This window comes from Emydura macquarii, unplaced genomic scaffold, assembly GCF_026122565.2.
Source record: "Emydura macquarii macquarii isolate MOO-44397 ecotype Brisbane River unplaced genomic scaffold, CSIRO-AGI_Emac_v2 contig_2636, whole genome shotgun sequence".
NCBI classification, from domain to species: Eukaryota; Metazoa; Chordata; order Testudines; family Chelidae; genus Emydura; species Emydura macquarii.
This window is the reverse complement of record NW_027132773.1, coordinates 37,384,881-37,398,234: the sequence shown is the minus strand read 5'-3', so window position 1 is coordinate 37,398,234 and position 13,354 is coordinate 37,384,881. Positions and strand designations below refer to the sequence as shown.

The 13,354-nt window shown below is 39.8% G+C and overlaps 1 protein-coding gene across 6 annotated transcripts in view; it reads right to left on the bottom strand.

Annotated features, from left to right (window-relative positions):
- Window positions 1-13,354, bottom strand: part of ATXN7L1 (ataxin 7 like 1) — a 208,843-nt gene that overhangs the window by 6,522 nt on the left and 188,967 nt on the right. For all 6 annotated transcript variants that reach the window (XR_010922883.1, XR_010922884.1, XM_067564467.1 and 3 more), the window contains 2 exons: window positions 11,423-11,544; window positions 6,314-7,250 (listed from right to left, as the gene is read on the bottom strand). Coding sequence is in view for 4 of the 6 variants with exons in the window: in XM_067564467.1 (XP_067420568.1) it covers window positions 6,314-7,250; window positions 11,423-11,544 (1,059 nt within the window). In the remaining 2 variants the exon portion in view is untranslated. The remainder of the gene's footprint in view (window positions 1-6,313; window positions 7,251-11,422; window positions 11,545-13,354) is intronic.

The following is a 13,354-nucleotide window of genomic DNA, read 5'->3' as shown; positions in this document are numbered from 1 at the left end:
CCAAGTTGTATTTGCTGCCCTCCTACCCAATGCTTCCCTCTGCTTCCATCTAGTCAAGCAGGTTTGTTTAATGGCAGGGCATGTTTTTGCCCAGAATATGTTAGAATGTTTGATTATAAAAATGGTGACTGAAAAGGTATTAAATCTCTTCTCCTTTGTGGCCATGTCAGGGGCCTCTGAATTGGGGATTATGATCCGTATTACACCACGTTACAGCACTCGGATTCAATGTACTGAGCTATGGACACTTTCAATGTTCTGTCCATCATGTGCTTTCTGTTTAACTCTGACCCTGTTAGTTATTTGCAAATGGTTTCTGCGGGGAAGTTGTGTATGTAGGAGAGTATGAGGCAGACACAGCTAACAGATGACAAACTAAGAACCTGATCCTTGTGTCCAGATGAGCTGTGTTTGGTGCAGGATGCAGAGGGAAGATAGGGAAGGGCTAAGAGTCACTTTTCTGCTCCCTCACATCCTGCGGCTGGTTGGTTGGGTCCCAGTTTGGACTTTGGCGTAACAGAGTAGATTTTGGGGATTGCTGGAGCATACAATGCTCAGTCCACACTGCCCTGCCTTGGTACACCCTTATGCTAGGGTTGGGAGGCTCAGAGCAGGTGGTATAGAGCTGGCTACATGGAATTACACTAGTTGAAATCTTTCATATATAAAGAGAATGCTGCTTGATCAGGGCAGCAAAAAGCCACCAGAACAAGTGCAGAGGATCTGATCCCAGGGGTGTAAATTTGCAGTGAGATCAATTTACTGGACCACAGAGTTTCTTTGAGAGCCAGTGCAATGTAATGTCTAGATACATACATAGATGATAAATATTTAGTCCAAATATTGTCATAAAATTGTCAATTGCACATCCCAGAGTTTGCCTTATTGCCAGCGCTCTATCTTTTCTATAGTGCCCCATCAGTGCAGTGTACAGGCATCTACCACCACTCAGAAATGGATAATATTGTCTTCTTACATCCCAGAAGAATTTTCTCTGAAGATGTGGGGACCACATATGCTTATCCTGAATTTGCACCTGTGTATGGCCGACAGACACATTTTGAACAGGTTATTTACAAGATCAATGAATTTCATGGTCAGTCTCAATTTTATATAATTTATTGGAGAAGCAGCAAAGGTCTTTCTCCTGAGTGGAGTGAGAGACACTGAAGATCAGTGACTGTTTCCTTGCTGCTTGTGGCAGAAAGGAGGTGAGAGGCTCAGTGGTTTGTCAGAGAGTTGGGATGGGATTTTGCCAGCTTTGAGACTTTTTTCCTCTTTCCCCATGTCCCATCTTTTGTTGTTTGTCCACTCCACACACTTTGCAGGGCTGTCCCAATTCCACCTCTTCAAGTATTGACCTTTCTCCTCGGAGCTGTTTTGACTCAATCTTGGTTCCTCTATTCACATGCTATCCAAAACAAATTCTCTCTTTGACTTGTATCAGAGACAATGCTGAGGTATGGGAACAGACCTTTCCAATAGTGCATGCAGATAACCAGTGCCTGTCACCCACACCCACTGATGGACTAAGCTAAGCTTCATGCACTGCTATTCCTACTTCTGTTGTATACTGGAGCTGTACTTGCCCTGGGTCCCCTAGCAATGTGCCCTATGGGCTGTTTACAGAGTACTGCAACTATGTAAACACTTTTCCTTGACATGATGATGTTTTCAACAGCTAGGAGTACTTGATGTATTCTACTTGAGTAGGATACTATCAGGAGAATGGTATGAAACATTTGTTACAGCCAATTTTCAAATTAAATTAGGGTCTGTTTACATTTTTTTAAATTCTTCCAATCCCTCTCCTCCCCCCATTACAATGCTTTGAAAGTATATACCCCTTTTCATTGGTAGGTGTCAAAACTCTTTACAATGGTGGGTGATCAATATGTCCATTTCACAGATGAGGAAACAGGCACTGAGGGGTGTGGTGACTTGCCAAGGTCCTAGGGTGAGTCACTGGCACAGCTGGGAGTAGAACCCAGGCCTCTTGGCTCTATTAATTTAATACTCCTGAGAATGTAATAACACAGGGGATGGAATCCCTCTGTGTACAAACAGAACCAGTTAATCCTATGGGTTGCAGCAATGTGAGCTTCCTCACATTGCTTTGCTGGTAGACCTTAGCCCTGACATGGAGGAATCACTTCTAAGAGTGTGAGGGTAATTCAGAGTCACAGCCCATCTGGTCCTTGGCACTCTACTGAGACTGATAATAAAAGCGTTTCAATCTTGGCAGTGCTTTCTTGGTGATGAGGACAATTTTACTAGGAATTAGAGTGAGGCCAGCTACCAATTTATTTCATTTATAAACTGACCTATTTCACAGCCATCAGAACAGAAGGCTTTCAGTTACTGCCTCCCTGGGCTGGATCCGAGGTAGATGTGAAAAGCTCCATAGCCTATCACCAGTCACCTGAGCCCTTCAGTGACCTGCCCCTTGCTCTCATTTCAAGGGAAGATCTCCAGAATGCCTACTCTGCATCAGGGAAGAGCAGCAGATTTCCAGTGACATTAAATCTGTTGTGGAGCTCTAGAAACACAAATACTATGAGAACACAGCCCATCAACACTTAACGTTTTAAACTCGCTTTGAACATTTCAAACAAAAGACCTCATCATCCCCTGGCTTTCTGAATATTCAAACCTGAGGCTAATAAAGTTATTCAGTTGATATATTTAGGTAGTTACAAATTTAGATTGTATGCAACATCAACATGCAGTATGTAATGTGCACAGTCTATATTACGTACACACACTTCAGTTTCCTTGTTGCAAAGATGATTAGCTGCCAGTTATACGGAGCCCGATTATAATCACCTATACTGTACTTAGTTCCCAAGGTAGTGTTTCAAAGTGGAACTGTAATTACACCTATATAAATATTGTATGATGCTTAATATCCATGTTCCTAAGACATTTATTCCATCTACTTAACCTCTTACTCTAGGGAATCTTGTCAGTACGTAGTAATCTCATATTTACTAATATTGAGATAAGATATGTTCTATGGTTAATATTATTTTGTTTATGTAGTGCCATCCTTGTGCATGGTGCTTTGCAATAATACTACTACTTCAGCAGTGCTTTATATATTCACAGCACTGTACAAATATTAACTAATCCTCACAACATCCTTGTGAGGTCGTTTAATGTTATCTTCATTTTACAACTTAGGAGACTGAAGTACAAGTGAAGGTGCAAGGTCACACAGCAACTCAGTGAGACCTGGGATTAGCACTCAGGACTTCCCAAGTCTGATCTCCACATTCATTTCTCCAAACCATGCTACTTACTGTCACTCAGGCAAAAGATGACAAATCCCTGCTCCCAGGGTCTGTATACCAGTATTTCATAATTACAGTTTATAGTTTGACTTTCCTCCCTTTTGAGATATTAAAAGTTTCTTGTATCCAAGGCATCCTAGTCTTTTTTGGGAGCACATATTTCAAAAGCACTGGCATAGAGATGGGAAGGTGAGCCTGATTTATAGGGTGCGCCAATTACTGTCTGGAGATGAAGATTAAATCCAGATCACGTGGACAGAGCTAACTGGCTAAATTATGTGATCAACCACAACTGAAAAACAATGCCATTATTTCTCTCAAAGAAACAAAATTATCCATTTTCAAAAGCCAAAATAAATAATCTCTCAGTATGTTATGTAATTATTGTATCCGCTGATAGAAGGAGAGAGAAAACACATGATGGTGCCCTCCCTTGGAGCTCCTCTTTGCTCTGCCTATTACACAAGTCAGAGCCCTATTCATCCTCTTTTCCCACTCCCATTTCTGTGCTGCTCCTATGTATAGAATGCCCTTCCCAAACTCATTTGCCAACACACCATCTTCCCTTCATTCACGTTCCTTTTAAAAACTCAGTTCTGTAATGTCCATGTGGCATGAGAGTTTTAGTTTAAAACGAACAAAAAAAAAATCACACACAAAACTATTCCCACCTCTGCATTTTGCAGCATGCTCTGCTTCTATATCTCTCTTTACTGTATACACCAGTGATTGTCAACCTTTTTTATTTGCATACCTCTACAAATTTTTGAATGTAGGTGCGGACCCCTTTGGAAATCTTAGACATAGTCTGCAGACCCCAGGGGTCCGTGGACCACAAGTTGAAAACCACTGTTGTAGATTGAAATGTCTCAAGGCAGGGACTAGCTTTGTGCATTGCATAGTGCTGGGCATGTTACCAACACTAAATAATAAATCATAATAAAGGTTTTATCAGTATGCATTTGGCTACAGTTTATTTATTCTCACCCCTTACACTTTGCCCTCATATGGCACCATTTTCTCCTAGGATCTCAAAGCTCTGTAACTAGTGGCAATTCTCCATCCTAGATTTAGGTGGGGCTTTGTAACCACCTTTATTTGTTTCTATTTATAAAGCTATTTAAAACTGAACTGAATTCAGTGTTCTGAGCACATGCCCATTATGTCTCATACACCTCTGCTCTGGCTGCCAGATGTTCAATGAAATGCCCTCTTGGGAAGCCCTGCAGCTTGGGAGCCCTCTGGTGGAATCTGTGCTACAGATAGTCTGTGGCAATGACGCAACCTGAAGGTGGAAACTGCTGTTAGACAACCACGAATGGTGCACAGAACTGTGATTAAGATTAATTTATTTTACTTTGACTTAATTTTTCCTACTTCTGAGTGGGGAAGAGCATCAGGGGTCCAAAGGTGGCAGTTCCACTGTTTCAATACAAGCAAAAAAAGAGCGAAGCTTCTGAGCCTCCGCCCTCCCCCTCCTCCCCCCACTGAAAAAGGTAAATAACAACATTTTACAGATGAGGCTCAGAAGTTCGATGATTTGCCTAAGGTCACAAAGCAAATCAGTGACAGATTTGGGACGAAAGAGCCCATCAATGGAAATTAGGCGGACGGATAATCAGCTTCCTGCTCTAACAGACAAACTGTTTGTTTCAGTGCATGACAGCAGAATTTGTCACCCAATTGAAGTGAAAGGGGAAAAACCCTAACACTGCTATTTATACAAGCAATTAAAAACCGGTTATTGCTGAAATAAACTGTTAACTTTACAAATAACAGGTCAATGTATTAAAGTAACCATAGAATTAACTATGTGTCACAACTTTTTCAATACCATGACCCTATGTTACAACAGAAATAGTTTTGGGTTCCCATACGGCCATCTAGCCATAGAGAAAGGGAGGAAGGCCATAACTCCTCCTCCCTTCCCCCACCTTGTCCTTATTTGTGATCCCTATGGTGATAACGCATGCACTAGTCTATACTACATGGGGCTCAAATAAATTTCTTTTTACAACTTTGTTTTCTGTAATAAGTACACTGTAGATGTTCCAAAAGTCACAGTATTCTGTGAGAAGTACTGTTCTCTTTTAAACATGTTGATCTGAATTCTTCAATCATGATGTTTAAAGCAATTATGATTTGTGTATAATGTATAAAATTTAAAAATTATTTGAACATTTAAAGAAAACAAATTAGAGTATTTTTTAAAACAAATTCACATGTAAAGCATACTTCCATTTTCCTGGTTCAAACTGTGAAATAAGTCTGTTTTATTAGCTTTATTGAGCTCAGCCAATCCAACAGAACAAGGACTGCTTTCTAATAAAGGGGATCCTAACTCGCAGAACTGATGTCATCATCAGTCTTTGAACAATTCATTTAGGAGCCAAGCCCCTAAAAAGGGAGTGGAAAAGCAGTACTGATCAAAATGGAGAATGAGTTCGGTTTAGGTCTGGAATCAGAAAGATGCTGCAAGCCCAAAACAGCCACTTAATCAAATGGAGTAACTGGTACTCTCCATCTCTCAGGAGCAGGCCTTTATTTTGCATGTGTTTATGGGAAAAAACACAAATACTACTCCAAAAGCAAAACATCTGTATATAAAGAAACCAAATCTGATGAGACTTGCAGTGATGGGCCATAATAAGATTATACTGAACTAGCATGCACTGTACCATGCCATGAACAAAGAGCAGGAATTTACTTCTGAATGTCTTTATCCCTCAATTTGATTTCTAAAACATAAATGGCTAGTTTAATAGTTGCATTAAAACTGTTATAACTTGTAAAACAAAAATATTTGAATAAAGCATCACAAAGATGTTTTGCACACTTGAATCTCTCTTACATACCGTGTTCAAAACAAATGCAAAAACATTTTTGCACTAGCCTAAACAATAAGTCAGAAGATGAAAAATGGAGTCTGATGCAACTGTAAAAGCGGTTCCCTCACAAACCAATACATTTCAAATAAGGCAAACAAGACCTGCAGAGAAGTAACTGGAAGAATTCCTTACCTGCCGAGAGAGAGAGCTGTTTGGAGGATCTGGCACCGTAGAAATAAGGTTGGCAGTGCTCTTTTTGTGAACACTATTCATACCAGGCATTTTAGTGATTTTACAGGCTTTGCTACTAGAACTAGAGTTTTTACGTTTTTTTCCTTCTGATTTGTCAAAAGAATGGGGTAGAGAAGACACTGCATTATGTGCTACCAGGGAATGGTCTCCTGAATGGTGCACAAAGGGGGATACAGACAAATTAGAGGAGTCAATACTGCTTACTACCATGCTCATGTGTTTTACTGAGTCTGTTGAGCTACTTGCTAATGAAGTCCGTCCTGAGGGCTCCGATTTGGCACTGAGTGGGCTTGTTCCATTGTTTGTATTGTGTACAGACATACTGTTATAGGAAGATGTTGCCTGATAGGAGTTCAAAGTTGAACTAGAGTTCAGGACACAGTTCTTTTTGTGGGACCCTGAAAATGAAGACGAGGAGGATGTCTGCAAAGATAATGAAGAGGAAGAAGACTGTGACTTTTTCTTTTTGTTACTTGAAGACTCATCGGTACGAGACGATAGGTCTTTAACTTTTGAGGATTTGCTGGTTTTTGTTTTGGATGGCTTGTGGGATGGGGAAGGGATGACTGCTGGCACTGGTGACACAGCTGATGGTGCCTTAAAAGTTGAGTCCATGATACTTAAACTTGCAGCCACATGAGGAAAAGCTGTGGTGTGTGACACAATGGAATTCGTATCCGATGCTGTCACAAAGGCTGTGTTTGATAACATGGCTGATGTCATTATGTAAGAAGAAGTGATTCTTGAGCTGATGGGTGTTGAAGGAATATATACTGCATTGGGGTTGCTGAAAGGCTGTAAAACCGATGCCGGAAAAGGGGTGGTGATATGTGCTGCTGGAGAAGACATGGGGCTATCTGCCGCAGGAGGAATTTTCCTAAATACGAAAAAGAAAAACATTGAGGTTCACATTTTTATTTTTCATTCCATCTGTTAGGTTCAATTTGAGCAATGCAGATAGGAAGAGTTTTCCTGGATAGACCAAACTATGAAAAAAGGCAAACCAAAGACATTCTAATTCTGAATCCTACCCCTAGTGATCATGTAAATTTTAACTCCAATACCACAGACTATGCTGTGCATTTTGTGTCAGTTTAGAATGTTTTTATCTTTTTTAAACCCATAGTTCTAATGTTAGATGCTTTGTGATTCAACCTAAAAGAAAAAAAAAAAAAAACCCACACACACATTTTATTACTATAAGAATCCAAAACATGGATCTTAAATTATATTTTCCCAAAGCATAGTTCAAAACCAGGAGTATTGATCTGATGCTGAAGAAAATGGGGAAGTCACACACAGGCCTTGAGCAGAGAATTATGCTGTGTAAGATTCCCCAAACAATGCCTGTTAATCCTGATCTGCAACACATCTGCTAATCTAGATCCAGGCTTCACTTCAGCAGAAAGTGCTAAATGAAAATTCTGAGTACATTTCAATTAAATTATTTTATTCCAAATTTACTTTCCTGTTTCCTTCCCCCACTTTAGAAAATAACCCAGAGATACAAAAAGACTCAATCATATGACTTTTAGCCTCTAACCATGATGTTTAAATACATTAATTTTTTTTATTTTATTGAAAGTTTTCAAAGGCTGGATTAGTGGGACAGTTCAATGTTGATCTGAATTTACAGATCCAATCAATGAGGGGTGGTAAAATCACTGCAGAATTTAGCCAGTTTCTGATTTGTGATCACAGGATCAGTGCAGTTAGAAATGAAAAGGACCTATCAGGTTGTAGGGCTGGTCAGATAGGATTAGTCAAATATGTTATTTGATGAATTTTGTTGATTTTTGTTGAATAATCTGTCAATTTGTTGTGGTATTTAATCAGCTCTATAGGGGGCTGAATACTCCTTGGAAAATATATTATTCAATAATTACCAGTGAAATTAGCTGTATTTACTGAAAATTTGTTTCTATTCAGCCAACTCTAGTACATTTTTTATTGCTTTATCTAGTCTTACCTTAAACATCCCAAGAAATTGGGCTTCTGTCATTTCTTCTGGGAAACTATTATGGCCTTTTCCTGCCATTCAGCCTAAAGTTTAGCTTTCTTAATTTCATCCCATTTCTCCTAGATTCACTCCTTTGTATCAGCCTCTCTAACACAACCTTCTTGAGCTGTGTTTACATCCTTCAGAGATAGACTCACATCCACCTTGCCCCAGAAAGGTCACTCAGACAAGTATACGTAAAAACCCTCAATGGAGTATTTCCTTATAAATTACTTCCAATTCCCTAACTACTCTCATTCATCTTCTCTGAATTACCTCCTATTTGCAGTATCTGTCTAGAATTGAAGGGCCTAGCTCTAAACACAATGCTTATGTTAGAGAGGGGGATGGAATTATACAGAGACCTGGGAGCTAAGATGAGAGTGAGTGCTATTCTTAGCTCTGCCAATGACTTGCTGTGTGACCTTGGGCAAGTTGCTTAGCTTCTGTGTGCCTTGCTTTCTTCATCTTTAAAGTGGAGATGATAAGTCTTACCCACCTTTGTGAGTAAGATGAGAAGTACTACATGAGTATTCTTACTCTTATTCTGGGAAACATACTCTCAGTACACAGCACATCTCACCCCCGATGCTGCATGATCCAGAGTTACGGGACTGCAATAGCATCAGTTCTAGAGTAGCGCTTTACAAATGCCCCTGCTTAAAGGGATTGTAATGCAGTCAGTTGGGGAAGATGAGAAAAGATCAGTCTCCAAGGAGAGGAGGGTTAAGGATAAGAAAGGAATACAATTAGGGACCCAGTATCATGAACTTTCAGTGCTATATGGCTGATAGAATTAACTGAAAGAAGAAATATTAAACATATACACAGAGATTTCGTAAAGAGGCTGAGCTAGTATTTGGGAAAAACATTTAAGGTTAAATCCTGCTTTAATTGAAATCAATGGCAAAAATCTCACTGACTTCAGTGGGAGCAGGTCGGTGCCTTTTAACGTGTATTACAGTATTGACAGATGAAGTGGCTTGGGGTTTTTTTATGGTAGTCACGGTGCCAGTGACCCATCTCTCAGCCACCTGAGGGCTGAATTTCCTGACGAACAAGACAAGTCGCTCACAAATCTTTGAGCTTCTATCTTGGAGAAGCGTGGCTTTCCCTTTGGATGGCAAAAGTAATGGAACTATTGCTCTGAGCAGAAGGCTGGTCAAACCAACAGTCCCCTCTTTACCTGATAGCAAACTGCTACAGCTACTAATGGAAGATGAGAAACACTTGTGTAGCAAACACCTGGTATCTCCTTCTAAACTCAGTTATGCAAGAAACTAACGCCGGGTGCTACAAGCCCACTATTTCCAAACTGTCTCCCAGCACAGCAGCCTTATTTTTTCTAAGCTACAATGTTAGTCAGGCAAGCTGAGCGTTAGTATTTCAATAGCAATATATTTAAATAAAATCAAAACTGGTTTATCTAATAACTGCCATATAATGCAAATGACAGCTCTGATAAATCAAGCGACACGAAACATTACAGAGTAATGCAGTTATACTGGATAGAGAACATTGTACAGTATAATCCCACAATCACATCTTCAAGCCCCAAGTGCTGTTTTTACATTGTTTTCTAAATTCTTAAATTAACTTTCTTTTAGTAATGCAGTCTATTTGTAATGCATCTGTGCAGTGCTAAGGACACTGTTGCAAAATATAATGGTGATGTATGTTGTAAAGGAAATTATGCATGTGGAAATCATTAGCTGGAAATGTGAGAGTGGGGATCGATAAGAAAAGATATTATACATAAAAGTGTCATGAAGCTATAGGGTAGGAATGTCCTTTGTAAGCAGAATTTAACAGGGAAACAAAGGAAAAGATGGAACGTATATATAAAACTGCAGTGTAAGCAGAAATACTAGGAAGAAACAGGAGATGTGTACCATCTGGTTTTAATATCTAAGGGACACCTCCTCCTTTAGGTAAAGGGTATATATATGTAACTAAGAGAAGCAGGAGGGGCTTGCAATCCTTTGTTTGCAAGTCTTCAGCTGAATAAAGGATTCTTTTCCTATTAACTTTGTGGGTCTGTGTAAAGCCGTGTCTGTCTCAGCTGAATGAAACCCTGATTTTATTACTTGCATGTGGGTAAACAGGTTCTATTTGCTTGGACCTGTAGCCGTAATTCATGCATGTCCCTAACAATGTTTAATATTGCATTGCAAATGGACATGTTAAGACCTCGATGCCAATGAGCCTTGTTAAACCTTTGTACTGCCATGAATACCGCATATTAGGAAATCTTGACACTCTGTGTCGAGTGCTCACTGTATGGTACTGACAACATTCCCCTTTATTCCAAACACCTTCAGTCTTCTCCAGGATTGTCACAGATACATAATTTTCCTTCAATGTTGAGGGGAGAGAAGGAACAGCATGTAAAGTTGACAGCAATGATGCTCTGCAGATTGGTCAACAGTGTGTGCTGCTAGCAAAGCAGCATCGGAGAGGAGGACTGAGCTATAATCCATATTTTTGTTCAGTATGGAGAAAACTACTGTGGGTTTTTGTGGGTTTGCAAGCAACGAACATTCAACCCATCAATATATTGCTCTAGTCTATCTCTGAACGACTACCTCAGTGATACGCAAGGAAAAAGATCTTTTGTATATAGGCCTCTCAGTCAAGTCAGGGCAAAATAATGCGTAAAGAAAGCCATGTCTGTAGATAATAAATCTATACAATTGCATGAAGCAGACTCAAATATTTTGGAAAAATGCGTTCTATAACAGAATGACACGTAAGTATTAGAAGGCTAATGGAACCACTCTCCCCTAGAGGTACAGAGGGACTAGTAACTTAGATCTGGTACTTTTCTTTTAAGGTCATCAGCAGCGACCAAGTAGAAATCCGGTTCAGAATGTGCCTAAAATTTTTTTCTGTTCTGCTGCACACTCCTAAAGGCTACCTGTATTGCTTGAGTACAAAGAATAAAATTGTATTAATGTAAGGCATCTCATGAAAGTGTTTAATTTAAAGGACTGTAAGCATTACTGTAATAAAATGAATAAAAAACCATATGATGCAAAATTCTCACTTACTTCCACATCTGTGAATTCAAGTGTTTTTCTACCATGGAGTTTAGTGCGAATCGAAAATGGTCCCATCTTCTGTCAAATATATAGTACCCTCTTCCCATTAAGCGACTGCCAAATGAACAAAACTGAAAGAAAAGACATTTCAATGTCGCTTATGGACTAATAAATTAGTACATAATGTATACAGCAAATAATACCTTTATGATATACTTGCACAACACAAATATATATATATTTTAAAAAGTCAGCTTTAAACAGAGGAAAATATCACTAGTTACTTTCCTGTATGATATATAAAACATGTTTAACATTTCAGCTTGTCATCAGGGGCATTTCATACAACCACTAAAAACTCACCTTACTGTGTTAATGAAATAGCAGCAGAGTCATACTTTCTCTTTCAGACATAATTTAAGTTCTGAGCTGAAATGTTAGCGAAGTAATTCCTGCTAATACACTGAAAGGGTGTATATGCCCCAGAGCCTCTACAGACTTTTTGGAATACATTTAAAAACCACACTGAAAAGGCATCACTGAAAGCTTTCCATGCTTCTGGAACGTCTACTTTCGCTTTGGTCACCATTACCAAGCCCTAACTGTGGCGAGGGGTTGGAGCGACAGCTCTCGGTGGAGTAGATACCCATTAGAAGTCAGCATCAGAAAACAATGGAACCACTTTTCTAGCCTTTTGATACACTTATTTCTGTAGTCATCCTTATTTAACTTAGCCCTAATTCCTGCTCCTAATGCCAACAGCCAACATCATAGGAGCACTACTGCTATATACAATTAGCTTGTTTTTCTGTCTTTCTATTTCAGCACATTGCAGACTGGTCCAGTAACATGCTATGGCCCCAGTGATATGTAAGTTTGGGATACTCCTATAACTCTCATTCTCTGCCAGTGCGGACTCCGTGAACCATAGCAATTATACATCTATAAGAAGATGCAAAACATACCATGCTCAGACTACAGATAGCCAGCTGCTGGCTCTCCTAGCAGAAAGTAATATTTAGTACTGATTGCCAAAGAGAGGGAAACAGAACATGAAAGTGGTGGTGTAAAACCAGATTCTATCACCTCTCAGAGTGTAGCAAGTATCATGACTACATGGATTGGGATGATTGCATCAAACACAGGATCAATGACCAGGTCACCGTGTGAGCAAAAATAAAGTTTATTTCACATGAAGTAATACATTATAGTTAAAAAACATACGTGGACTGGAAGAGAGGAGGGACGTTGCTGTGCGTCCCTGATGAACCCTAAACATTCCCTCCACTTCTCCCATTATGCTTTGCCTCACCCTCAAGATTCCACACTGCAGCTACTGTTCTGGATGAAGGTGACTGTACTGAAACATGCTGCCATAATTTCCACACTAGCTGCACCTCTCTCCCCTTTATGATCTCTCTGGTGTATCCCCTCAAGGTGCCAGGCCTGGTGCTTTTACCTGTTCTGGGGTGGAATTTTGCAATTCTCCAACTCCTAGACCAGGCCTATTCTACAGTAATCTGTGTATCAACTCAGCAGGTTTTAGTGAGTTCAGACACCTGTGGTTCTTCCCTTTGGGAGCTTGTGGCCAGTGGTATACAAGTGATCAGACACCTTCTTAAAATCAAAGTATTGTTTATTTGAGCAGAAGGAACAAAGCTTTTAGATAAAAAGGATTTGAAATCAACAATCTACACGTCTATCTGACCAAAAGTCTCACCATCCCCTAGGATGGCTAGACTCAGGCAGGCCTAACTTCTTCAGACACCCTCAGGAGTTTCCTGTGTCTCAGACTGGTTCCCCCAAATGACCATTACCCCTCTCTCTTAAGAGAGGATCCCTTTTGAACCCTGCTATAGTTCCTTTGTTATTCCAAATTTGTGGTCCTTGAGCCTGCTGGTCAAAACCAATTCTGTAGGCTCTGCCAGAGATTGAGCCAGA